The sequence below is a fragment of the Grus americana genome, chromosome 18 (genome assembly GCF_028858705.1).
Source record: "Grus americana isolate bGruAme1 chromosome 18, bGruAme1.mat, whole genome shotgun sequence".
In the NCBI taxonomy this organism is placed as follows: Eukaryota; Metazoa; Chordata; class Aves; order Gruiformes; family Gruidae; genus Grus; species Grus americana.
This window is the reverse complement of record NC_072869.1, coordinates 329,685-356,253: the sequence shown is the minus strand read 5'-3', so window position 1 is coordinate 356,253 and position 26,569 is coordinate 329,685. Positions and strand designations below refer to the sequence as shown.

General features: G+C 52.3%; 3 protein-coding genes across 3 annotated transcripts; all 3 read right to left on the bottom strand.

Annotated features, from left to right (window-relative positions):
• Positions 1–564: 564 nt before the first annotated feature.
• PYCR1 (pyrroline-5-carboxylate reductase 1) lies at positions 565–5,913 on the bottom strand. Its single transcript, XM_054846689.1, has 7 exons — positions 5,762–5,913; positions 5,615–5,685; positions 5,353–5,532; positions 4,425–4,646; positions 3,846–3,938; positions 3,287–3,450; positions 565–3,186 (listed from the first exon to the last, which is right to left on the bottom strand). The coding sequence occupies exons 1-7, from the start codon at positions 5,826–5,828 to the stop codon at positions 3,027–3,029; spliced, it is 957 nt and encodes a 318-aa protein (XP_054702664.1). The 5' UTR covers positions 5,829–5,913; the 3' UTR covers positions 565–3,026.
• A 3,848-nt stretch (positions 5,914–9,761) lies between these two features.
• MYADML2 (myeloid associated differentiation marker like 2) lies at positions 9,762–12,312 on the bottom strand. The gene has a single exon (XM_054846691.1). It carries the CDS (start codon positions 12,049–12,051, stop codon positions 11,143–11,145), a length of 909 nt encoding a protein of 302 aa, XP_054702666.1. The 5' UTR covers positions 12,052–12,312; the 3' UTR covers positions 9,762–11,142.
• A 2,760-nt stretch (positions 12,313–15,072) lies between these two features.
• NOTUM (notum, palmitoleoyl-protein carboxylesterase) lies at positions 15,073–26,466 on the bottom strand. The gene is made up of 11 exons (XM_054847018.1): positions 25,692–26,466; positions 25,218–25,270; positions 24,811–24,906; positions 23,619–23,679; positions 22,664–22,722; positions 21,092–21,194; positions 20,110–20,301; positions 19,677–19,777; positions 19,430–19,577; positions 18,759–18,806; positions 15,073–18,648 (listed from the first exon to the last, which is right to left on the bottom strand). Exons 1-11 carry the CDS (start codon positions 26,198–26,200, stop codon positions 18,342–18,344), a joined length of 1,677 nt encoding a protein of 558 aa, XP_054702993.1. The 5' UTR covers positions 26,201–26,466; the 3' UTR covers positions 15,073–18,341.
• Positions 26,467–26,569: the final 103 nt, after the last annotated feature.

Below are 26,569 nucleotides of genomic sequence, written 5' to 3'. Positions count from 1 at the left end.
ACAGTTCATCTATAGCTCTGCCTCACTGGGGGTACACTGGGGCAGTCCACAAGTCCCCCTGCAGAGGGGCCTCACCCCAGCCATCCAACTTTTTATTCTGCATCATACTTTATCAGTCAAGTGGAAACTTTCTGCAACACTCCCTTTCATTTTGCATCAGCCAGCGCTTAAGCAAACTGACTTCACACTTGGCCTGTATGCATGGGTATTCACAGCTTCCGAGCAGGGAAGCAGAGGAACATGCGGCACCCGCTCGCCTCCCATGGAATCTTGTACGCAGTGGCAGAACCGCTAGAAAGCCTAAAGGGTCAGGATGCTCAGGCTTTCCTCCTTCCGTTCTCTTTAAGTCTCTGAAAACCGGTAGCACAGGGTCCTAGAATAACTTTGGTGGTGTTGCTCAGGAACCATGGGTGTGAGGAGAAACAGGCTGATACGCTTCCCATTCCCCCCCAGACAAACCAGACTCAGAGACAGGTTCGCAGCACACCTCGAGCACGCTTGCTGCGGGCAGCAAAGACCCAATGGCCACGGCCAGAGGCAAGAGAGATACCCAGTCCAAACAGCTAGGGTTAGCCACAGCTCTCTGTCAGAGAAGCAGTTTATTATGTAAAGAGGGAAGAGGAGTAACCGTCTGTCATGCCTATAGGGTCATACCCTGCTACCAGCTGAAAGCCTAACACTAAAAATGCTTTAACATTACTAGCACCTTTGGCAGCCTCTGCATCAATACCAAAATGCTTTTCCTGCAGCACCTGCATGTCCAGGATTCCTCAGGAGACAGTAAGCCCATCTTAACATGGCCCTTGTACCAGCACTCCCCCAGAATACCCCAAGGTAGAATACAGTACAACAGTTACCCACCCAGATCCGTTCCATCCCCTCCAGCCCGTTGCTCGCGCTGCAGCCCTGTTAAAGTGCTAGGGGCAGCTTGCATGCTTTGTGCGGTGTTCTGGCTTGGGACAGGACTCGGGCTCTGGGAGAAAAGCAGAGAGGCAAGGAAGGCACACAGCGACATTGGCTATAAAGAAATCACAGAAAGCAGTAGACGCAATCTTCTCTTTGCTGCTGTTCTGGGGCTGGCTCCCAAGACTGTGCCTGAAGGAAAGCTTAACCGTCCTTCTAGATGACGGGCCGTAACCTACCTTCTGCCTGATCAGAGCGTTGGTCCCTTCTGCCCTGGGAGTCTACAACCCTCGTTCATCCCTTTCCCCGACGGGCCCAGGGAAGAGAGGTGCTGTGTTGCCCTCGACACAGCATGGTGCTGTGTGCTCACGCCTGGCCTGGTGCTCGGGCTGTGCCGCTGGCAGGAAGGGTCGAGCAGGGCCACCCTCTCTGCTTGCTGCTACCACAACTCTGGCCAGATTCCTTCCCTCACAAATACTGGAGTCTGAGGGCAGAAGGGACCACTGCTCCTAGAGCCCATACTTTGCTGCTGTGTCTTGTTCATAAATTTGAGTCAGACCTGGGAAATTCTCCAGACCAGAACAGTGAGAGTCTTCCTCCTCTGCAAAACTGTAGTCGTCTGGATGTGTTTCACCAAGCAAGTCTTTGTTGTTGGACATCAGGCATTCTCAAGTCCTCCCTGAACCTCTTTTTTGTCAAGAAGGGACTGACTTTCCTCCTGGGTCTCACACAGGACAAGCTAGGTGAGACGAGACAAGATCAGAGCCACAAGCCAAACCAGAGGACTCAAGTGTTTCCCTTTAGTCTTGCATTCTAAAAAACTAGGAATGCAACTGCACAAAGCAACCCCCAACTTTTTTCTAGGTGTTTTCCCCTTCTAGCCATTAGCAGTGCAACACTTTCAAAGAAACAGGAAAAAAAGAAACGCTCTAGAAAATACCAGAGACATAACTGTGCCAACATAAGGCGACACTGAGGGCTCCTGTTCTGGATTTTGCCAGCCCAGGGGCTCTGCTGGGAGAAATGCTGTCTGGAAGGGATAACCAGTCCACCACAACGCAGCTGGGTTGCACAAGCTGAAGCAGAGCAGCCACTGTGAACAGGCATCAACGCTGCAGCCTGAGAAGGAGGTACAGCCTGATGCAAGGAAAGGTGCTGAGGAAGAGTCCTGCCGTCACGCAGCAGCCCAGCACTTGGGTACAAAACCCTGCTCGAGTCTAAGGGAACGGTACAGAAGGCAGCTTTCTCCGGAGGAGGTTGTCCTTGACTTCAGCTCTGCTCCAAAGAGCAAGGAGACATCAGGGAGCACAGTGACACTGAAGCATGTCCATGGGCGTGTGGGAACAGATTCTGCCCACGGAGAGCATGAAGAGGTGTCAGAGGGAAAAGGGAGCACTTACTACCCCTCCACCTGCCCAACCACCCAAGCCAGGCTAGCAGCAAAGGAGGGACAGTGAGAGCACTTCACGGTTCCCCAAACCAGAGCAGAGAAGGGATAGCTGGCAAAGAGAGAAACAGAGTGCGGGCCAGAGGTTCACACCATCTGTGTCTCAAAGCCAAGGCAGATGGGAGATGGGGCAGAGGCACTTTGGTCCCTTCCGAGAGGTGCTTTAGGGTCCAGCCTCTAATGTAGTGTGCAGCACTGCGTTTGTGTGGCAGCATCTGTTCTAGCTCATAAAGACAGCAACAAGACACAAGCTCTGACAGCAGATACAAGATGGGGCAGGAGGGATCCATGCCTGGTTCGAACCTTGGAAACCAAATGGCATTCTGAAACCTCTTTAAAAATCCTATTAGAAACCATTTCTGCATGGGACACCAAAAACATTGCCCGAGTCCTAGAAGTATCCAAGGCTTATGGACAAATGATGCCCTTGATGAAGCTCTGATGATGGTATGGTACCACCCTTGCCCAACAGAGAACAGCAATGCCAGGGACAGTTTGCACCAACCCCACTACAGGTTGAAGATCCTCTTCTACAGTGCTGCACTGCCCCAAAGCTGCTGCAAGCCAAGAGCTAGGTATGGGGGACACCAACATTCAGAGTGAGCGTTTCTCCTTAGACAAAAATAAAGGGCATGGAGGAGCTGATGTTCAGCACTGCCAGACTACAGCGGTCTGGTCAGTTCTTCTTGCTGCTGGGGCTCTTATTGGTGAACAGACTGACTTTGCTGGCGGATGCCACGGACAGAGAAGGAGACTCCAGCTTCACCTTATCCAACAAAGTCTTCTTTATGGCTGCCGGGGAGATCGTCTCTTGATCTGCCAGATGCTGCAGCTCCCTGCAATGGGGTGGTGGGAGAGAAAGACGTAGCAAAAGGAAGAGACAGGGAGTGTGGGGGCAAAGTTTTTCAGGCTCTTTAGGACTTCCTAGGTGCCCACCTTGTCCGGATGCAGGAAGCCTCCACAGCATTGATCAGGAGTGAGCGAAAGCCACCACTCTCCAGGAAGTGCAGGGCATGGATGGTGGCTCCCCCGGGCGAGCAGACATTGTCCTTCAGCTGACCGGGATGCTGCTCAGATTCTAACAGCATTTTGGCAGCACCCTGTAGTGAGGAAGAGAAAACAGCTGCCAGAGCTCTGACTGAGGAACCAACTGTCACATACTGCACAGAGCAGCACCTAACACTCACAGCGGGCAAAAGTGGGCTCCTGCCTGAGAGCCATTAGCAGGCTGCCAAAACACTTTTCAGAGCTGAAAAAGCCTGCAGAGGAGTCACGGTTCCCCAGGCCCCAGCTCCCACACCACCATCAGCGCCAGCAGATTGCTGCGGACACTTCCTACGTCCCCTCACCGGGAACCTGTGTGCAGTCAAACCAAACAGGTGTTTTTAAAGTGGATTCAGTAAAAGGACCGAGATCATTTCAAACCGTGATGTGCAGAATACTCTGCACAGAGCAGGCACAGACTCAGATGTGTTCTGGAGGAGGAAATACTGACCAGCAAAGCCTGTGCTCCAAGTCGAACAGCCAGCCTGCGGGGAAGTCCCATTTTCACTCCCCCATCCGCCAGAGCATCCAGGGCAGTGAACGCCTGAGACCAGACAGAGGAAGAAAGTGACTGAAAGTCTCTACTCCAAGACTGACATTCTCAGGGAGGAGAGAATCCAGGGCTCCACGATCACACCGTGACTCCCGTCGCTTACAGACTTGACAAAAGCCCCCCCCTTTGCTGCATGGATGCCATGCCGGGCTTCCCTCCCACTAGTTCCAGCTCAGGAGTGGGGGAAAATGGGAGAAATTCAGCTTCTGGGTGATACTAACTATAGGCCCACGTTTTGCAACACGGACACGTGGACACTGTGTGCTGGCTATGGACTTCAGACTCATCCAACTGGTAATGGGCTTTTGTTGTTGACCCAAACTGGTTATAAACTAGATACCTGGATTACATGTCCCATTGCAAATGTGAGTGATGGGAAAAACAAGAAATGAGAAACTGAAGTTGCAAAGACTTTCACTGCATGTAAAGCCTACTGCTCTCCCCAAGACTGGCCCAAGTTGAAGAAGCAGCACATACATACGCAGGGCCACTGCCACTGAGCCCCGTTACGGCATCTATCAGGTCCTCTTCCACCTCGGTGCAGAAGCCTACGCTGGCCATCAGTTGTTCCAAGAGCTTCCCATCCTCCACGTCCGCATGAGTCCCAGTGGCATAGACCGTAGCACCTTCCCGGACTATCACGGGGGTGTTGGTCATGCACCTGATCACTTTTGGTGTGGGGCAGAAGGTAGAGAGTTTCTTAGGGCAGAAAATTATTTGAGATGGAAAGAAAGAAAGAAGGAAGGAAGAGAAAGAAAAGAAGGAAAAAAGAAAAATGAGCTTTAGTGCATATCTGGCATACCAAATAGACTGTCTAGGAAGGGACTCCCCAGGGGCAAGAACAACACAAGCAGAGGGAAAAGAGAGACTCCTGTATTCCAAACTCCCTGCTCTGAGCCAAAGCAGCCAAAACTTAAATGCAAAGTTTTTAGTAGTACCAGCAAACAGGAAGCTGCTGTTGGGAACAATACCCTGAACGCCTCATTCCCACATCAACTCACAAGTCTCCAAAACAGCTCGTGCAGACACTTAGCACAAAGTCTGCAGAAATTCAGGGGAGATGACCCACCTCTGTTGAGAGAAAAAAGATCCAATAGCACCTCATGCAATAAAGGACCTGGCATACAGACTCTTAGAGCTCTTTCTGGTGAGGATAGGCAACGGCGACCCAAAGCAACCAACTGGCTGCAGCATGAGCTTAGTCCTGGGGAGCACCGGTAACGCCTGCCCCTCGCATCAACCCCCGGGGGCCAGAGGAGCGGGACCGGCTCAAGGCCGGCTCCCCCGCGGTCCTGCCCTGCGGCAGGCGCCTCCCAGGCACCGGGTGTCCACTATGGCGTGGCTCTGCAAGGCTGCGGCCCCCAGCCCGGCCCCAGGCGGGCCCCCAGTCCAGGCCACCCCTCACCTTCTCGATGGAGCTAATGGTGACGCCGGCCGCGCAGGAGACCACGATGTGGCGGGCTTCGATGTCGGGGCCCACTTCGTCCAGGATGAAGGGGATGATGGGGGGCTTCACGGCCAGGAAGAGAACATCGCTGCTCTTCACCGTGTCCTTGTTGCTCACCGTGAAGTTCACGCCTATTTTCTGCAGCGGGCGGGGAGAAACGGGGCCGCTGTCACCCGGGGCGGCCCGCGGCGCTGCCGCCCACCCGCCCGCCCTCACTCACCCGCAGCCCGCTCACGGTGGGCAGGTCGGTGTCCGGAGAGCTCGCCGTGATCTTGTGCGCGGCCAGGACCCCTGCGAACGGCACCACACGTCAGCCCAGGCGGCTCGGCTCGGCACCGCCCGCCCGCCCCCCGCGCCCCGCGCCCACCTGCCGCCGTGAAGCCCCTGGCCAGGGCGAAGGCGAGCTGCCCGGCCCCGATGAACCCCACGCTCATGGTGCGGTGCGGTGCGGTGCGGTGCGGAGCGGCCCCTCGGAGCCCACCTGCAGCCGCGCCACCGTCCACGTGGCCGCGCACCGCGCAGGGAGGGGGAGCCGCGTAGCAGCGGGGCGGGGCGCCGGCGCGCAGCAAATCGGCGGGCGGCAGGGCGGGGCCTCGCCGGCCCTCCGCCACTCAGGGGCGAGGGGCGGTGCCACCCGCGCGGCCCTCGCCAGCTATTGGGGCAACCGGCGCCGGGAGTTGCATCATTCGTCGCCTACGGGGGCCGCTGGGGGCCAGTCGCCGCGCCGCGCCGCTAGGCGGCGCTGTGCTCCCGCCGCAGCCGGAGGCCGGTGGCGCGCGCCCTTCTGGAAGCTTCGGGCGCCGCCGCGTGCCCCGTGGGGCCGGGCGCTGCCGCGTGAGGGATCCGGGCTGCCCAGCGGGGGGGGGGGGCGCCACACCCACACCTACACCTATACACACCTACACCCACACACCTATACACACCTACACACACCCACACCCACACCTACACCTATACACACCTACACACACCCACACCCACACCTACACCCACACCTACACCCACACACCTATACACACCTACACACACCCACACCCACACCTACACCCACACCTACACCCACACCTACACCCACACACCTATACACACCTACACACCCACCTACACACACCCACACCCACACCTACACCCACACCTACACCCACACACCTATACACACCTACACACCCACCTACACACACCCACACCCACACCTACACCCACACACCTATACACACCTACACACCCACCTACACACACCCACACCCACACCTACACCCACACCTACACCCACACACACCCACACACCTACACCCACACACACCCACACACACCCACACACACACACTTATACACAGCTACACACACACCCACACCCACACCCACACCTACACCCACACCCACACACACCCCTACACCCACACACACCCACACACACACCTATACACACCCACACACACACCCCACCCACCCACACCTACACACACACCTACACCCACACCTACACCCACACCTACACACACCCCTACACCCCCACACACACCCCCCCACACACCCCCACACACCCCCCCACACACACCCCCCACACACACCCACACCCCACCCCACACCCCCCCCGCCCTCCAGCAGCATCCCGGCCGCTGCTGCCCCTCCGGCCTGCCGGCAGTGGGGGTGCAGCCCCGGGGCCGCCGTGCCCGTAGGCCTGGGTGTCGGTGGGGGCGAGGGAGGGGGGCAGGCCCGGGCCCTTCCCAGCTGCTGTCCCAGACATTCCTGGGATGCTCCTGCCCTCGCCTGACTGCGGCCCAGCCCGGGATGGCCGAGCCCCCTGCGGGGACCGGGGCTCAGCGGGCGCAGCAGCTGTGAGAAGGGGCGCCTGGTCCCCGCGCACCCGCGCTCCGTGGCGTCCGTCCTCCCCGGGACTCTCGTCCTTCTGGGGCGGTGGGCGGCCGGGAGGTGCCAGGGAAAGGGCCCCGAGCCTGTTCTGGCTTCCTGCCCGCGCAGAAGTCAGGCAGCCGTTGGTCCTGCAATGGCGGCGTCTCATTTTCTGGAATTACCGATAGATTTCCTGATCGGAGAGACTTCGCTCGCTCGAACCGGGATGGAGATGCAGCCCGGTACCCAGACACGTCACGCCAGCACAACCAGCAGATGCCCGCAGCAAGCGTCGTGGCCGGGCGGGAAGGCGTGCGTGTCTGTGGGCTGAGGGCGCGTTGGGTCCCACCCGTGGCGGGAGCACCAGCCTGCTCAGGGACGGCACGCGTGACGCTTCGCTCGAAGGAAAGGCCCAAAGTAACAGACTGCGAAGAGGCTGCGACGTTTTGAAATATGTCACCGTGAAAAAAGAGGCACCAGGCAGTGCTTTCGTTCCTAAATGTAATCTTACCATGCTGATTTCTTTTTTTTTTTTTTTTCCCCTCACCTTTGGCTTTTTCTTACTTCTTTATTGACAGAAATAAACCTCAGTGTATCTTCTGTGGATGAATGTTCCTAAACATTGTCTTTTGGGGATATTGGATCCCAGTCTTCAGAAAGAGAAGGAAAAAAAACAAACAAACAAAAAAAACCTAAACAAGAACCCAAGCCATTAAAGATTCAGGGGGGTTATATATATTTTTTTAATATATATACATATATACACACACACACACATATATATATATGGTTCAGGTGGGGATCTTCCAGGAGCTGTCTAGATTGACTGCAAACACAAATCGGTAATTCTAAATGAATGCATGTACATTCTGCCATTAGTTTACCAAAAAAGGTGAGACTGATTGGTGTCTTAGGAAGCCTGTTTTATTGCAAGTTACTTGATCATGATTTATTAATTAAGGGGAAAGACAAGCTCTGGAAATAAGTGTGGTTTTTAATTAACTGAATCGTGACAGAGTTGGTTGTTAAAATCATATTAAGCAGATATCGGATGTTCTCTGTCCTAGATTGGGTAATCTCATAGTTTCCAATGGTTAGTGAGTGTTTTAACCACTGAAGCATGAGGTTTTGATTTTTTTTTTTCTCTTAAAAGAGTGGATTGTTGTCAACACAATCTTTTTTTGCCATTTTGACCATGCTAACATTTTTTGCTCAGTCTTTGGCTGGCAGATGAGAAAGCTAAATCTGAACACACTGTTCTTGGCAATGACTTGTCTTTCCACTCCTCCAGTCAGCGGTATCATGATTTCCATGTTAAATTCTATTTCCTCCTTATTGCGAAGGCACTAAATCTTACCCCCATTGTTTTCCAGTTACCTGTTTCTCTTGGGCCTTTCTTTGTGTCCCTGGCACTGTATAAGTTGCATCAGATGTGTCATTAGCAGATTTTTATCATATTCCTGCTAATTGCTCCTACTTGGTGCAAAATCTTCACAGCAAAAAGCAAGCAAAAGCGTAGCTGGAAAAAGCGTGAACCAGCCAAGGCGCTTTCCGACAGACCTCACCGCCTGAAAGACCTGCAGTGTCCTCTCGGGACAGCAGCCCCTGCCCGCGGGGCACCTGCGGCTGATGTCCCTCTGCCTGGCCCCCACCAGCCCCCTGGGAGCCACCCCGCAGCCTGCGGGAAGGTGCTTTCGTAAAGCAACATTCCTGGTTTTGCAGGTTTGAGTTTTATAACGGAGGCCGTGATGGTTCACGGTCACTTATTTGACTTTTAGTGCTCTGTGATAACAAAAAATAAGTAATTTTTCGTGTGACACAATTTGTCCAGGTTGATGGGTTTGAAAAGAATACATCATAAATGCTCAACATTCCCTTTGAACACTGCTTCCTCCAATACAAATGGATTTATTTTCCCAAGTTATCATTTCTTATTTGTACAACCCCTTAATTTGTTTGGGTGGCAAGAAATAAAGCTCTCTAATACCCTGTTTTATACCTATAGCAGATAGTCTTGGGTCTTGCACTAGAACAAGCTGGCCAGCCTCTCGTTGGACGTTGTCTTCCGGCCCTTAATGGCAACTTGCGGAAGAGAAAACCCCCAGGATGGGGTGGGGGGGCTGTTTAGTGCATTCCCTTTGTGCTGGACACTGATTCTTGACCTGTCTTGTGGGCTAATAATTCCCTCTGCTAAAGGCTGGTTCTTACTCGGTAGCAGAATTATCCACCGCCATCCGTCCCAACAGTTTTCCCCCTTGCTTTTCAAACCCCACACAAAGCGCTGATGAAAAGTAAGTTTCCTTCCTTTTTCCTGAGTGACTCTGCTACAAAGAATGTCAGTCAGACATCTCGGCTGTCTTGTCTATATACTTTTTTGGGGCTGCATTCAGGCTTCATACATCAAAATAAATTGAGCTGTGCTTTCTGGCAGAAAGCAGAAGGGCTATGTCTGGTGAAATAAAAGCTGTGTGGAGAGCAAGATGAAAGTATACAAGTCTCTGGAGAAGCAGTATGTAAGTCTGCCATTCAGCTTTATTTTAATTTGGTTAAAAAATAAATCTTGCTTCTGACAGTCAGCTACTTTAGATTTTAATCAAACCTATCTAGTCTGCATGCTTTCTGCACAAGTACTCAGGCTGCTTTGGCTTCTCGCTGGATCAGAAACGAAGAACATTTCTTCCTATTAAGCTTGAAATCTGAGCTATGCAATGTGGGACTTCAAAGTGGGTGTTTGTCAGGGATGGGTCAGAGAAATGCAGCTTGTTGGTGACGCAGAGAGCTCGGGAATCCTAGCGCCCGATCTGGTCTGAGGCAGCACTCCCCATTTGTTACCATTGTACACAAGTTTTGTCGCGTCCCGTCTGTGCCATGTGTGTCCGTCCCCCGTCCCCCCACCCCAGTTTGGGGTCTTTCATGCAGCGCTGTGAGATCAATTCATCTCTGCATCCCCTTTCCCCCTCTTCCCAGAATTTATCCTTAAGCTTCCAGAAAAAAGAATTCTTGACAACAGTATAAAGAAACAGTGGCATATGAACTGAGGCAAAGCACGTGCCAAGGTACCTTCTGGTCCTGCTCGAGCAAGGATGTCAAGTTACATATAGTTATTTTGCAGCTCGGCTCTGTTCTGCACCCCGTTTCTTGGCAGCAGAGCCCCGATTTTGCAAATTTTCATTTCTGTAATGACTGTTTGCTAAATAGGGATATCCCATGCTTCCCCCCAGCCCCCCCAAGGTGCATGCTTGAGGATACGTTTTTCTGTGCTAAACAGTGAAGGAGAGGAGAGGAAGGGAAAGGACTCGTAATCTTCAAAATAGCATTACAGCTATGATGTTCTTCTCAGAAACATCCTGACTGGAATTTCCCACACTTGCAAGCATTTAATGTCTCACCACACAGCCCAAACTAACCCAAACTCTGAGGGATTGTTTTTCATCCCCAGAAGTGGTGTTCCTTGATGCAGCTTTTGACTTTGCCACTTCCTGGGTAGTCACTTGATTATGGTTAAGTGTTGGTAAGAGTTTCAAAATCTTTGGTGTCTTTCCTAATATTTGGCCCAGTAATCCAGCAGCCTGCAGACCCGCTGTTGCAGCAAGCATTTCTGCTCTCTGGAGATGAAAGGCCATTTTGCATACTTTGAGCTGCATCGTCCCTTCACTCCGGCACCGGGCGGCTGAGGCAGATGTTGATCGATGGGGGAGCTGGGCTTTTCCCAACATCAGCTGCAGCCCACCCACTACAGGTCTTTAACTTGCTGGTCCAGTCAGTCTTGACCTTGAATTTTGGTTGATGGTTCTTGCACGCATGTCTGATCAGCGCCTCCCTTCCCCGTCTCCTGCTCCATCCCCGACTGCCGTCACTTACGGCGCCGGGACGGCTTTGCAGCGGCAGACCCGCGTTTCAGAGGTGCGAGACAAAGCGGATGCGCTGGGAGTACGCCAGGTCCACGACGTAGAGCAGCAGGTTCACGTAGGTGAAGATGGCGATCACCAGCTGGCTGTCCCAGGGGCACTTGCCCTTGGCACAGAGGCCAGGGCGCCGCGGGGAGCCGTACTTGCTGTCGAAGCAGAACACCGGCCAGATGACCGCGGCGCTCACGTACAGCAGCACGGCCCCGAGGGTGTAGACAACCACAGAGCGCTCGAAGGGGAACCACAGCAAGGCGGTCTTACCTGTGACGCTGAAGGCCACTACCACCACTGTCACCACAAAGCAAAAGCTGTAGACAGCCACGCACCACTGCGTCGCCACGTATTTGCCGTACTGGCTGTCGTTCACCAGCGCCCCGAAGATGATGCAGGCCACGAAGGCCTGCACGATTTTCAGGAGCCCAGAGACGGTGGCCATGTAGCTGGTGACTTGTCCCGGTTTTGCCCTGGTTAAGAACACCTCGGCAGCGTATGTGACGAACAGGAGGCCTGCGAAGACGCTGGCTGCGATGCGAAAGTCTCTCACCTCACAGCCGATCGGGTAACAACCAAGCTGGACAAAGTAGAGAGGGTAGATCACCGCGGCCGTGACGGACATGAGCGTGGCGAGCATGGCAAAAGCAGCAGTGAAGTTTCCCCAGGAAATGCTCAGGCAGCTGTGCAGATGCGTGAATTCGCAGGCGATGATGAAGACGGTGACGGCGAAACAGAAGGTCCAGACAAACATGCAGAAAGTGCCGTACGCTGCGCTGAATCCCCCCTGGTGGGCTACCAGGCTGAACGTGGTGCATCCAAACGTCATCTGCAGCAAACGAGCTATTCCCACAGGGGATGTCACAGCTGCGGTGTTCAGATACGGCCCTCCCGTGCTCTCCATCATCTTTCCAGTCCAGCAGAAAATGTGCTTAAAGCCCCCCCAAAACGTCCTTTTGTGGTTTTGCTCCTTTGTCCTGAGTCACACCTGGTACTGGATCAGTAGAGCGGCAGCTCGAATCCCCGCCTTGTCTCTACCAGTATCGGTAGGTGCTGCGTGTGACGCCGAGCGAGCGTTGCTGGCAGCCTCTCAGTGCAGACTTGCCGGCCACAGGGAGGTTATTGGCTGGCTCTGCCCACCGGCTGCGTTCTCAGGGTGCTGCGATCAGCTCCCTCTGCTTTCTCAGGTCTGAAACCTGCCCCGTGTTCTGTCCTTTCACCGTCTCCTTTCCCACATGATGGCTGAAAGGATCGCTTTCTCCCCGGAGGCTGACATTTATTCCGTTTTAGCTCTGCAGCTGTAGCTCTCTGCTGCACCGTTCGCAGGAGCCTAGGAGTATAAATAGGGGCTATATTAATAGTTCTGGAATGAGTCCTGCCCCCCTCAACTGCCATGAGTGGGTATTATTTAACACTGAAGCTGCGAGCTCCATCAGAGGCTCTTGATTATCCTTCTGCTATTCCCCTGGAAACACTGGGGTCGCTGAACGCTGCTGTTCCCCCTGCACGCCGGGGGGGCTGTCTGTGGAAGCGGGCTGTGATCCGGCCACTCTGCAGAAACAGGAGCTCAGTCCTGCAGAGCCAAGGGCCCCTGAGCGGGGGCACAAGCCCAAAGGCATCACAAGCCCTATAAAAGGATTTAGGCCAGAGGCTACGATAAAAGCTGACTCACTTTGCTCCATTTGATCTGGAGCAGTAATATATTTACCTGCTGCGAAAGGCCCTGCTGTGCTTTGAGCATTAGTGAGAGCATGTGGCTATGAAGATTTTGAGCACTGGTCCTCACTGCCTCCTTAAACTCTTCCCTGTCTCTGTTTTACTTAGATGGGAACCAGTTATTGTTGTATCTCTGAATGCCAAAACCAAATACAATTGTGGGGGGGAAAAAAAATTGCTTTGATATTCTTAGCTCTGGTTTGGAACATGGATTTCACTATATAGTGTCAACGCTCCCTCCTGTCAGATCAAAGCTTTCCCAGGTATCCATTTTTGGTATACGTTTCCCCAGACTTTGTCTCTACCCAAGTGTCTCTTAATTCTAACTCTAAAAGCCCCCAAAAAATTTCTGATGTAGTTTCAGAATGGGAAAAATGAAAACCACAACATAGTAGAAAAATTCATCACTCACTTCGTGGCAGCATTGCTGAGTCCTCACCTGCAGCCCAGCTCTCGCTGTGCTGGTCCCAGTATGGGCGCAGGATCGTCCCAGGAGCTGTGCACAGGTGCCGGCAGCCCAGCCCAGAGCCTTAAAACCGTTCTGAATGGTTCAAGGTAGTCATCAGCTGTGCCAATAAAGTCTGTTAACTCCCTAACTGTTCCCAGTTCTCCCAAGCCTCATGCTTGGTAACAATAATAATTGCTTAATATCAATGTTTCTTATTCGTATATTAATGTAATGATGTGACACCCACCAATGAATTGCCACACGCAGTGGTAGATACTATGAAGAGGAGCTGACGGGAGAGAGTGTCTGCTCCAGTTTATCATCTCGGCATGCAGTTCTGGGGCGGCCTGCATTTTTCCAGGTGAAGGACGCGGCTCCTCCCTTCGCCCATGACCGGTCCTCATGGTGGCTGGGGACTCAGGCCAGTTTGGGGAGCTCAGACAGATGAAAGCTCCCAGACGCCCTGGGGGAATACCCACTCAGCAATTTGCTGCCTGCAAGGTCTGCCCGCACCAACGTAGCTGGCAGGCAGGACCACCACCTGGGGTGTGCAACCGCAGCAGCTCACGCTGCCAGGGAGCACGCCTTTACGTGAGTCTCTGCTTGGATAAAGTGGGCTTTGGAGGTGATGCAGCATGTCCGGTCCTGGCTGCTTGTTCCCACCCTGCCACCCTCCTCCCTTGCTCTTACACATCTTGCCTACACAACTGCTCTGCCAGCCGGATCAGGATACTAATCTCAGATTTAAAAAAGAACAGCAGAAAACTTGCACCTGACAGGGATTATTTTTAACCTGGAGTCATCACGGGTTGGATTTACACTGCAGATGTGCATGGCTGTATCCACACAGCAGTGGCACTGACAGACAGCAGCCAGGACCAGGGGATTGGACAGGAACTACTCGAGCTAGTATTGCTGCTGCAAGTCACCTGTGATCCAGCTGTGCATTAAGAGACAGACATAGGTTACAGCAGGATTGCTTAGGGTGAAAAGCAGTGGCTGCAGCACTCCGGCAGCTCACAGTCAGCATTTTGTAGGCCAGGGATAACTTTACAGAATGATTCGCGTGAGAACAGTACAAATTTTGTGGATGTTAAGATAAAAATGTGCCTACCTTCAGCTTTGTCACCATCTTGTAACCTCAGTGTCTCTTTCATGAAAATCCCTCCCATTTTCCTTAAAAAGACCTCTAGTGCTAACTGTAGAAAACCTGCATTCATTTGGGGTGGAAGTGGCACAATTAACATCACAACAACCAGGAAATGCAGCAAGGGAGCCAAGGAGCTCCAGGTGAACATGCTCTCACCCTGAGGTCTTGCCCTTCCTGACTGTGATGTTAATCCTTCACCTCCAGCAGAAGCTTTCCAGACTTTACCGGCAGTGTGTTACCGCGGCAGGTCCTGTAAAACAGAGGGGCTGTGTTACAAGGCAAAGCTGCTGCTGCTGTTGGACTCTCACCCATCCTGCCTGGGGACACTGCTTTGCTGGCCCCGTACAGTCTCAGCGCTCCATCAGCGATGCTCCGTTGCACCTAAACGCAGCTGAAATCTCGCTCATCCTTTTTCTTCTTCAGCCCCAGCAGGAGCCCCCCTAGATTACACCCCCCACACACACAAACCCCCACCCACCCACCCCACCCTCCCCCCCGACACTCATTGCAGCATTTGGCTGCAACTGTACCACACCAGCTACATGGGGGCAGCGAGGAAAAGTTTATTCAATACTTACTGTATGAGAGGCAAGCGGATGTACTGAACTCACAGTCGCAGGAGAGCGATTTTACAGTTTACAGCCCACTGTGCTATTGCTCACACTGTAACCTGCTGCATCACCTCCCAGCCAAGCAGGGGACCAACGCCGTCACAAGCACAGAGCAAGGGGACGCTCCAATGCTGTCCCACTGCTGCTACCACCCTCTCGCAGCGTTTTCGCAGTAACGATGCTGCCTCCACGTTGCTCGTCCAAGGAACGGGGCACCTTTCCCCAGAGCAGCCCTCCTGTGCCTTTCCTTTCCAGCGTGGCGCTTCCTCCTTGCAGCTGCCCCGAGTCCGGCACAGAGCTCCAGCTGTTAAGACTGGCAGAAGGTAATTGTCCATAGGCTTCACTGTATCGCGGCTGGGTTTGGTGTGCGTTACTTGATCAGATCTGCAGTCCTCCTCTGTGAGGGCTAAAGAGCGGGTTATCTGGGTAAGAGTTAGTTTCTCTCAGGCCCGGTGTATTAGCAGCAATTCCTGTAGTGAGTGGAGGCACAGGGTCTACCCTCCAGCTCATTGCCCGATGCCCAAGTGTGGACCTGTAGTCCTGCAGTGCAAATCTGTACATTCTGCTCCCAGATTTTGCGTTTTAAACCTGGCTCAATCACGTGAGGCTTCTGGAGACAACTTTTCCCTCTCAGAGGTAAAGGATCTCATCTAGTCATCAGATCTGAGAGTACTGAATTCTTCCAGTCTTGCCCTTTTTGCCACTGGCTTCCACACAGCAGATGTCACTGGGGATGAACTTGGAAGTGCCAGCTTTACAAAGGCTTGGGAAAATTATATTTATTGCACAAATACAAGAAGTATAGAGCTGGAAATGACTTCCCGGTTTACAGACTCGTTTCCAGCTATGACTTGCAACCACATTATATAATTTTTCTAATAAATTAGCCAAGACCCCCTTTAAAAATATTTCTGAGGCTTCTCCCTGTTACACATTAAAAGACTGTTGCAGAGGCACACCACACTAAAAGAGCAATCCCTGACTCCCAGGGATTTCTTCCTGTGCTTACAAGGAAAATATCCCCTCTGAACATTTTTTGCCTTTTAGAAATTAACCTTTGAATTAATGTTTTAGATACACAGGTAATCAGCTCTGCAAGGAGTATTCCAAACTTCCAACAGTAGTATTTATACTTTACTGTTTCCTGGTAGAAATACATCACTGGACAGCCTAGGGCATGTGCCGTATCTACAGGTGCATCACCTTGCAGATAGCCATCCTGCAAACAGCTGACAGGCACAGCCGTTTCCCTTGGTGCTCCCAACTGATGAACTAGCGCACAGCAGAAGTTCTGGCTACTGCCCAGGTACCAGCACTTTGACTGACTCCGTGTACCTCCAGCCTTCAAAGGAATCCCATCTTCCTGTATGCTTTTCCAAATGTTGCCTGTACTGAAGAAGCCTCTCAACTTAGTGCCATGAAAAACGTGATCAGAACAATTTTACTTTTATACCCAAGTCATTAAAACATAAAGAATATCAGTAATCCCTAGACTGATCATAGGGAAACTCCACTGATAGTTTTCCTGCATTTCACTTCTGCTGGGAGCACCATTCATTTTCTCTTTAGCTAGTTTTTTTATCTTAAATGTGTACTAAACCCATCTTGCGCAGCAGGACGGCCGATTTCCTGTGTGGGACTGCCTGACTATCTGCAGGTCCATGAAAAGTAACCAAACGGCTGCGGTTTCGTTCATTTTTGGGTTTACTCACGTATGACAATGGATCTTACAAACAGCACTACCGTTTTAACCTAGAAAGACCCATCTTCAAAGTGCAGGGAATTTTTCTAAAATTAGGCCCTCATTTTCTGTGGCCCACACATTGTGTAACTATTTACACAAGTGCAAGCAAATGCAAAGTCAGCATCAAGAACTTGTGCAGAACGAATGTAAATTATGCTCCTCGTGCAGGTTTGTCTGCACCAGCTGCAGTACGCTACAGTATAAAGCTTTCTGCAACTGCCTGTGTGCTCTCCCCCCTAAGGAATGGTCTCTCGCCCTCTCCAGCTTCAGTCACACATTCCTGATCCCTCCCTCGTCCTCCTCCCGTTCCCATCAAAGGGGATTCTCTACGTTCTGAGCTGGGTGTGTTCGCAAATGATTAGAAGAACAGAAATATGTTGGTGCTTGTCTCGTGTTCTCTGCCTTTCATGTTCCAAATGCTCCCCATTTAAAGACAGGCCAGACGGGCTGATCAAACACTTCTCTCACTAGAACAGAGAGGCCTTTGCTGCAAAAACAGATCTCCCTGCATCTTAAAATGCAACACCCTGGAACACCTGGCAAATCAGAGTCAAGCTGAAAATGCTGTGCAAGTATGCAAACATCAGATGCTGGGTGAAAATCTCTGTAGTTACACCTCATATTACAACCTCTCATCAGAGCAACAATGACCAAGCGTACTGCAAGGGGAACACAGAAGTCTAATTATTATAAAATGTCAATACCACCCTCAGCCCTCTCCCAGGCACAAGTGATCATAAGGATAACTCATCCAAATGAGCAGCATATACAATTTTACAAAGACATACGTATGGTTCTCTGGTCAGCCCATATAAATAGCGTTTTACATATTAAAATAAATATGTCCACGTTGCCAAAGTAGCAAGAGGTTTCTTCGTTATTTAAAAAAAATATGTTACAAAACAATATCATTTATATTTCTTGCTTAGTTTAAAAAAAGTAATAAAAAAGTCACTTTATAAAATAATACGAAAGTAAATTGAGTACAAGAGTGTCCATCCCTAGCACGTGTCCTGGGTTTGTTTGTTTTGACTCATCATGAGATGCTGACCTCCAGGAAGTCATGTAATCATTCCTTCACTTCTAGTTGGACAAAAGAAATCCAGTGCTTGCTTTTTTCACCGCTTGTATCAAGTCTATGATGTAAAAATCATGGCAAGGGAAGAAGTCCTAGATCTGGGGAAGGTTCTCATTGCTGCTATTTGTGGCTTTGCTACTCCCTGTATCAGGTTGCCTTGTTGTGACACAGGAAGAGGATGTGAATGGCCAAAACTGAGCCCTGGGGGCTGGAGGTAACGTGTTCCAGTCAAATAGTGTAAGCAAGAAATTGCCTTTTTTTTTTTTTCCTCTTGACAGACACATCCTAAGTGTGCAAGAGTGTAGGAGCACATGGGTGTGTACAGGTTTGAGCATGCATGGGTGTGAGCGTGCATCTGCCTGCATGAGCGTAAGGAAGATTAGAAAGCGTGGGAGAAGGGCTTAGAGTCTCCTCCTGATCTAATCTCTCTGCCCCTCTGAAGACCCCTGCCTAGTTACCACTGCTGAGCATCCCCAGAAGTTTACTGGGCTCCAGGCCCTGTTGCTGTGCCATCTTCTGAACATCAAAACCCATGTGCATGAGGAACTGGATCACATTCATCTCCTGCCCTGTGAACTGGTCCCTGATAGTGGGGCACGAGGGGTTGCAGTGAGGCCATGGACAGCTGTCAATCAGATGGATCGGGCAGCCTTTCAGAGGGGCCTTCCCATTTTTGTTGCTCTCATGTAGGCTCCGATCCCAACAGTGCAGGGCACGAGGTAATGACGTCCCCTTCACCTGGATGTCTGTCCAGTGACTGAAAAGACAAACCGTACAGATTGTATCAGAGGGGTCAGGCTGTCAGAACCGGTTAACTCCCCTACCGTTTCCCTGTTGACCTTTCATAGAATCTGCAAAAGCACTCACTTGCGTGTAATGATCTCATGAGACAAACAGGCAGGAGCAAAGCTAGCGCTAAAGGAAAAAAGGAAACATGGATTAGGCCTTGGAAGGACAAAGTAGCTCCTGCTAAACACAACTTTACGGACTAGGTAGAGGGTGGAATTTTTGCTGCTCCTGGCAAGATTTTTAGAAACAGCAATGACTAGCACGATATAAAACCTGACTGGACTGGAAAGTATCCAAAAAAAAAGAGGGGTTCCATCCTGCCTAACAGTGCACATTTGCAACAAGATACTCCAGAATACCTGCTCTTGCACGAAGCAAGTAAGGCACATTAATGGTTCCTCCTCTGCTGTCTCATCAACTCTCTGGATGTTTTATGATCAGTACTTTTCAAAACATCCCTGTGAGGTTGATCACTGTGTGCAATGGCAAGGAGTCTCAGGCCTCACCTTGGAGGTAGGAAAGAAAAAAACCACGGTCCTATCAATAACAAAGGGTAGCTGAGAATTGTGAAGCTGGAAATTACTTTGCACTTATCCAATAATGAAAAAGGCAAGATTCTTGATGTAGACTAATGGTTACCAAATTTACAACATCCGTTTTTGCAGAGATCTGAGAAACGCTGCTAGGATACTGGATAGGAATGTCTCTTAGAAATAAATGTGCCACATTTTCCTCCACGAAATACTTACGTCACGTCCTTCAAGGTGTTTCTCAGCTCCCTACCCAGATTCTGGATGTAGAGCCACTGCCCTTCCTGAACAGGCTGGCCAGTGAGGTGTACATTGTCTACAGTGAGCTGGGCCTCATCAAAGAGCCACTGGACAACAAAGACTGGACCTGGGAAGATGAAAAATTTGGAAAAGGAAATGCTCTAAGTTAGCTACAGATACAGAGGAAATCCTAAAATACATTTTGTATCTCTGCTCTGATACTTACATCGAAGAGTGGGGTAAATCTTGTATCCAAAAAAGCAATTCCATTCCTCTCCTTCTTTAAACTGCAGCTTACAGCGTTCAGGAACAATACCATTCCAATACCTAGAAGACAAAGCAGTAACAGAACGAAAGTCATAGCACAGTCTTAACAAACGGCCTTTCCATATCCTGGTCTATTTCTGATCTGGTTATAGTTCCAACTTACTGATGGCAGAGTTCTTCCTTGGCTACGCTGTGCCATAAACACATTTTAGAGCACACATTCTTTTGCATGTCTAGATTTTAAATTATTGTCTTTTCCAATAAAATTATTGAAAAAACACTGATGTAGATGATAAATACTCTTGAAGTATCAAATGAATGAAGATAGAGGAGGACATCTTCTCCACACTCTAGCCTCTTACAAAAGTGTACTTTAGAGCATCTGACTGTACCTTATTCCTCTTCTGATGGCTTCTGTGGGAGCACACGTTATGGTATCAATACAGTCAGTTCTGCGATACTGTTTATTATCCAGGAACCATCCAGAGTCTGCCAAGCCTCGAACCTGAATCCCTTGATAACCCATTTCCTCCAGCTGCTCTGCCACTCGATCCACATTCAGGAGCACTCCTGTCCCTCCAGCACTGCAACGGCAACGTTAACACCGCGGTCACGAAGCACACACAGATACTAAGTGGCTGGCTAGCATACGTATCCACAGCAGTGACGCTCCATAAACAACTTTATCTATCCACAGGACAATCCACTGCTAACTTGGTAGTCATCAAGTTGTTTCCTTGCTTTGCAAAACACTCAGAAATAAAGCCAGTGCTGAGTAACAATCTGACACCTCAGAAACCAAATCCTGTTCTTGTTCTTTCTTCTGGGAGATATATGCACTTTATATCATTTCTAAGGGGTTTGGCTGCTCAAAAATCAAAAGAATCCGAATGAGACAAATTCACCCGCTGCAACTTCTATATTACACCCCTGTGCAACATATGCTGAGTGTAGCTTTCTGCAACATAGCACGATTCAGAGCACCTGTGTCAGGCAACTCTGATTTTTTAATTCCAATGTCCCGAATCTATTCACAAGAGGCATGTCTCTCACGGCGTGGGCCAACAGAGGCCAGCATTCTTGATGCAGGGAAGAATGAACACATTCCCTTCCTCTTGCAAACCTTTTGTCTTGTTGTTATTTTCTCCATTTTCTCCTAAGTGTACCTGGACCAAAAGCCAAATAAATAGTATCCTATCATCCCCTGTGGTACCAACTCAAAGGAGAAAACTGAGAAGAGATACAGAGGTTGCTGTGTTTGTGTTACTTTACTCCTAGAATAAATTTTTCGGGAGCTGCTGAGACCTCCTCCCTAACAGCTTTCTACTGTGGAAATCTCCTGTCTTCACCACAGGAAATCTTGTAGATACCTACCTGCTCCCTGCTAGCAGCAACACTTTTGCAGTGCTAAGACCTTTTCCCACCAGCTCCTTTATAACCTCCTGAATGATCAGTGCTCCCATGAAGGCATATTCATCTGGAAGAGATAGCTCAGTGTCAACAAAACTGTTTCCTGTCCAGGCTAAGACTTTTGCTTCCTCTCCACAAATGCTTAAGAACCTTATGAAGGGATTACGAACCTAAAACCAGACCCATTTTCTCCACCTGTATCAAGTACATCTAACTAGAGATACTCCCCCCACCCCCACACAAAACTTGCTTCCCTTAAAGAAAGTGAATAGGGAGCGAACAGAACACACAATAACACAAGCATGGCTTCCTACAACAGCGCTTAGGAATTGGTGAACTTGGAGAAGGAAAACAAGAAGGCAGGCACTGGGACCCTTTCTCTATACATGAGGAACACGCACACCTTCCTACCACCTGGAATCTCAGCTCCAACTTACTGCATCCCTTTTTTCCCAATTCATAAAGCCAATTCAGACAAGCAATGTTTCACAAAACATTACACCTACATAGACTACTACTTCCTTGGCACCACCAAAAGGCAGCTGCGTTTGCTGAAGTGTAACTGCTTCACAGGAACAACCCTAAGCAGCTACGAAGACGTGAAAAGATCCCTTACTGTGACAAAAAGCGTATCTGCGGTATGCACGAGTGGTCAGTTTCTCAACGCAAGTTAGTGAAGAGAGACGTTGAGTGACACAGTGTCTGGTTTAAGGCCAGAATTCACAGACCAACTCAGAGAAAAGCGTTAACCTTCTGCCTTTTCAGTGCCACACCACAGAGCATCTTAGGCCCAATTCTTTTGTTCACAGCAGCGTGTATCAACAGTAATTCCGTTCTGCTCAAAACTCTTCATGAACAAATGAGAGAACTAAGCCCCTGGTGTTTCCATAGACATTACTGCACCTGCTTCTATAGACTTACTGCTTAAGTTGGGAAACCCAGAGAAGTACAGGAGGTGGAACAATTCATCTGCATGAAATCCAGCTTAATCTGGAAGAGGACTCCGTTAAGCAGACTCCCAGAGTTCTGTCATCATCAAAATGACAGCCAATGGCAACGCATGTGTCAAGATGAACTATTCTTCATTTCCCAAAGAAACCTGCAGACACCTTTAGCCTGACATGACAGCTCCTTTCATAGGCCAAATAACCTCTTGATAGAGGCCTGGAACTAAACTCACTGCACTTGCCTCTCAGATCAGCAAACCCAAAGTCACATGCAACAAACCACGGTTCCTCAGCTACACCATTTAATCTGCTGCGTGCTGGAACCTGGAGATTCATCTAAAAGGAATTTCAGTCCTCTAACGGTCGCATACTGCATCAGTGTAACATTTCTGCAACCAGTGGCTCTGAACTATGTGAAAACAGCCTGAGCTAAAGAGATCAGGATGTTTTATCTGGAAGTAGCTTGATATTCTTTCCTGCCCTTCAGCAAGAAAAAGCCTGTTCTTCATTCACGTCATTTCATAGAAGTCTGGCCATATCCTTTAATGTGTGATGTCTGGGGCAGCAACAGCCCATCAGCAACACTCACTTTTCTCAGACTTGGAAGAGGCACCACTCCAAACATCACTTGAGCAATAAGGGATGAATCTGTAAAAGAGAGTTGTGTGAGTACTGATGTTCCTTTGACATGCAAGGAGGGGTGAGGATAGGGTCAAGTAACTGGAAGAAAATTAAACCCTGGGGAGGGGAAAAGGGAAGAGTTTCTTGTTCAGTTAGACAACGTACCTTCTTGCACACCAAGTGACAATTATAACTGTCTTGAATTTTCTCCTGAACACTGGTAGTTTTACTGAGATAAATCAATAAATAATCTGTCTTTTATCAACCTAATTGAAGCACCAAGCTCAGTGGGCAGAACGATGGGCCAAGATTTTGCTCTTAGCTGTCCCACTGATATGGTGGGTGGCCTACCACAGGGAAACTCTCCCTATGCTTCAGTTTTTGACATGAAAAATGAGAAGAGCTTGTCCATGCAGTGGAAATGCTGACTGCAACCACTGGAGGTTTTTGCAGGAATGAAGTTATCTTCCCATTTTTGTCTCCGGCTTGCAGAATGCAAATTAACATCCCTCTCTTCTGCTTTTCCCTCCTATATAGATGCATATATAAACTGGTATCTTTCTCATTTCTCTTCTTTGAACTGGAAGAGCTGCTGCTCATCCCTCTCAAATTAGCAAATGTGCAACATACTATCAGCTCAGCACTCACAACAGTATTTGCCACTTCAGTTGTTTGAGAAGGCTCCCTAAGCTATCCCCAGTTTTTCTTCATTAGACCACCCCACACCTCCAAGGAGACCGGACTTAAGTCTCTCCAGACCTTGCCAGCGCTACTTGTTAAGAGACATGAAGTAGAACAAATGAGGAAACTGCAAGTTCCTCTCGCAAGTGTTAATCTGTCTTTGTAGCATTCTTGCTAGCCTAAAAGGCAGGAGATGTTGTTTAAGTATAAACCTATTATTTCCCTTCGTTGTCCCTCCTTACACCATGTTTGCATTCCACCAGTGCGGATTTTCTTCTGGTTGAGATGACAGGATCCCGGTTCCTGCAGATGGGCACAAAGAAACAAGAAATGTACAGATGACAGCCTATGACTTCAGAGAAACTGTACGAGCCTCACGCAGGATCTCTGACCACGCGGAAAACAAACATCTATGATGAAAAACATTGGTAAGGGAAGTGGAAGGAACATTTCTAAATTTGCCCTTAGACAGATGTGACTTTCAGAATTCGATTCATGCTAGAGATGAAGCCTGTCTAGAACCTCTGACACAAAATTAAGCACTTTCCCAGAAACCAAATCCTAGCAAGTGAATTTCAATATATGCAATTATAGGATTTGTGTGAATGACAGAGGTTTAGGTACTCAGAAAGCCAGAGCGTAAGCAGTGAGAATGAAGAGAGAAGCTCAACATTTCTGTGCTGATTCAGGAGCCTGGTGGTCCAGAGCACGGGTATCCGGGGTGCTAATTCCATCTGATGCACGACACTGAAAGGTGCCACAAATACTTGACATACGCACCAAATGTGTGCTTTCACACACAGAATCACCGTAGTTGGTTAAGTGACGTTACGCAGCTGTAAATGGGGGAAATAGCAGAACCACGCAGCTCCAGGTAAAAGCCCAGACAGTTAATCTGATTTCTCCCTATGCACATAGGGCCAGTCCTACTACAGGCAAACACACACATCCAGTGCAGCATGCAAGGAAGCGCATCTGTCCTGACAAACAAATTAAGAGGCCCAAGAACAGTTCTTCTGATGGGACTAAGAGAAACACGGTCTCTTTAAAACCCAAAACCTAAATCGCGACTCTGTGAAGATCCCAGCAGGTTTGTGACTACATGCATGCATTTAAAACAAAGACAGCACATTGGCCAGAGCACGAAAACACAGCGCGGTCCACCAGTGATGGGCACACGTCCAAATGCGGGTGCACATCTGGGCTTTTATAACTTTTTCGGAGAGCAAAGAAGCACGCTTGTTTGGGCGTCCTCTCCCAGGAGCGAGAGCGCCCGTCTGCGCCCATGAGGCTGCGCTAGCGCCGAGGCTGGAGCAGTCACGACAGCGACCGCATGCCTGCGAGGATGCTGACGCCGTGGGCGGCCGCCCCGGCCTGGCCCCGGTTCCCCGGGGGCTGTCCCCACGCGGGGGGGGGGACGGGACGACGACTCACCCACTCGTGTCGCGGGCCACTCCCGGGAGCTCATGAGCCTCCGCATGGTGTCGTAGCGGGTGTCGCAGTTCTCCCTGTTGAAGCAGTACCACCCTCCTGGTGAGGGGAAGAGAGGGGTCAGCCGCCCCGCCGCCCTGCCCGGCGCCGGCAGCTGGGCCTGCGGGCTGGGGACCGGGCCGCGGCGGGCAGCCCCCGAGCGGCGGCTGGAGGGGCGCGGGCAGGCACGGGGGGATCGCGGGCGGCGGGAGCGGAGCGGGTCACGGCCGAGGGGAGGCGACCCGCGGGGGCCGGGGGCGCCGAGGGCCGCCTCCCCTCTCCCGGTCCCCGCCCGGCGCAGGACAAGCCGCCCGCACGGCGCGGGGCGGGGGACGGACGGGGGGGACACACAACGAGGCGCCGGCGCTCACCTTCCAGGAACAGCAGCCACCGCCGGCTGCCCTTGGACTCCTTGAGGTAGTAGCTGAGGACAGACAAACAGGAGGCGGCGCGGCGTTACCGGGAGCCGGGCCCGACCGCAGCGCTTTGATGCCCGCCGGGCCGGGGCGCCGGGGCCGCGCCGAGTGTTTGGGCAGTTTGGGGCCCGCCAAGACAAGCGCCGGGGGCCGCCGCCGCCCGGGAGGCGCTCGCTGCACCTGTCGCCGCCGCGCCGCGCGCCGCCGCGTGGTGGCGCCACAAGCCCTCGGGGCCGCGGCCGGGGCGGGGGAGCGCGCGGCGGGCCGGGGCGCGGGGCTCGGGGAGCGCGCGGCGGGCCGGGGCGCGGGGCTCGGCGGGGAGCGCGGCGAGGCGGCGGCGGGCGGCCGCGGGGCTGCCCCGGGAAGGCGTGGCGCGGAGCGGGGGGCCGGCGGGGCGCGGGGTCGGCGGGGCGCGGCGCGGGGACTCACCCGGCCGGGCTGCCGTCGTTGCAGGTGACCGAGGCGTTGTGCAGGAGGTGCAGGCGCAGGTCGTGCGGCAGCGCCTGGGCCGAGCAGGGGTACAGCGACTGCGCCAGGCTCTTGACCTGCGCCATGAAGCTGTCCATGTTGCCCTCCACGGCGGTGAAGTCCAGCGGGAAGCTCTCGGCCGCCGCCGCCTCGCCGCGCTCGCGGACCGCCGGGCCCCGCCGCCGCCAGCCCTTCCTGCCCTCGCCGCCGGGCCCGGCGTGGAGCAGCCCCAGCAGCAGGAGGAGGTGCACGGCCGCCGTGCCCATCGCCGCCCGCCGCCACCCGCCGCTCGCCGCGGCGGCAGCCAGCCCCCGGCGGCGGGCAGCGCCGCCCGCGTTCCGCCGCGCCCCGCCGCGCCGCCCGCGGGGACGGGGGTCGGCGGCGGGCGGCGAGGACGCCGCCGGCGGCGCGGGCTCGGCGGCGCGGCTGCCGGCGCAGGAGCCCGCCGCCCGCTCCCAGGCGGCGAGCATGACAGAGGGGCACGGAGTGCGCGGGGAGCGCGCCGGGGGCGCCGCCAGCCCGGGCGCCGCGTGGGGCAGCAGCCGGCCAGCCCCCGCCCTGCCCTGCCCTCCGCCCCCTCGGAGCGAGGCGGAGGGAGCGGGGGGTCTGCGCCGCGCCGCACCGGCACGGCGGGCCGCTCCGTCGGGGCGCGCCCCGCGCCCCCCGCCGCCGGCGCCGCCATCGCCGCCCCTGCCGGCGCCGGGACCGCGGTCGCGGCCGCCGGCGCCCGCCAGCGTCGCCCGCAGGGCGGCGGGGACGCGGGGCGGCCTCTCGTCGGGGCCGGGGGCCGGGACCGGGTGGGGGGGGGTGGGGGTGGGGGGTCGGGCCGCGCGGGCGCG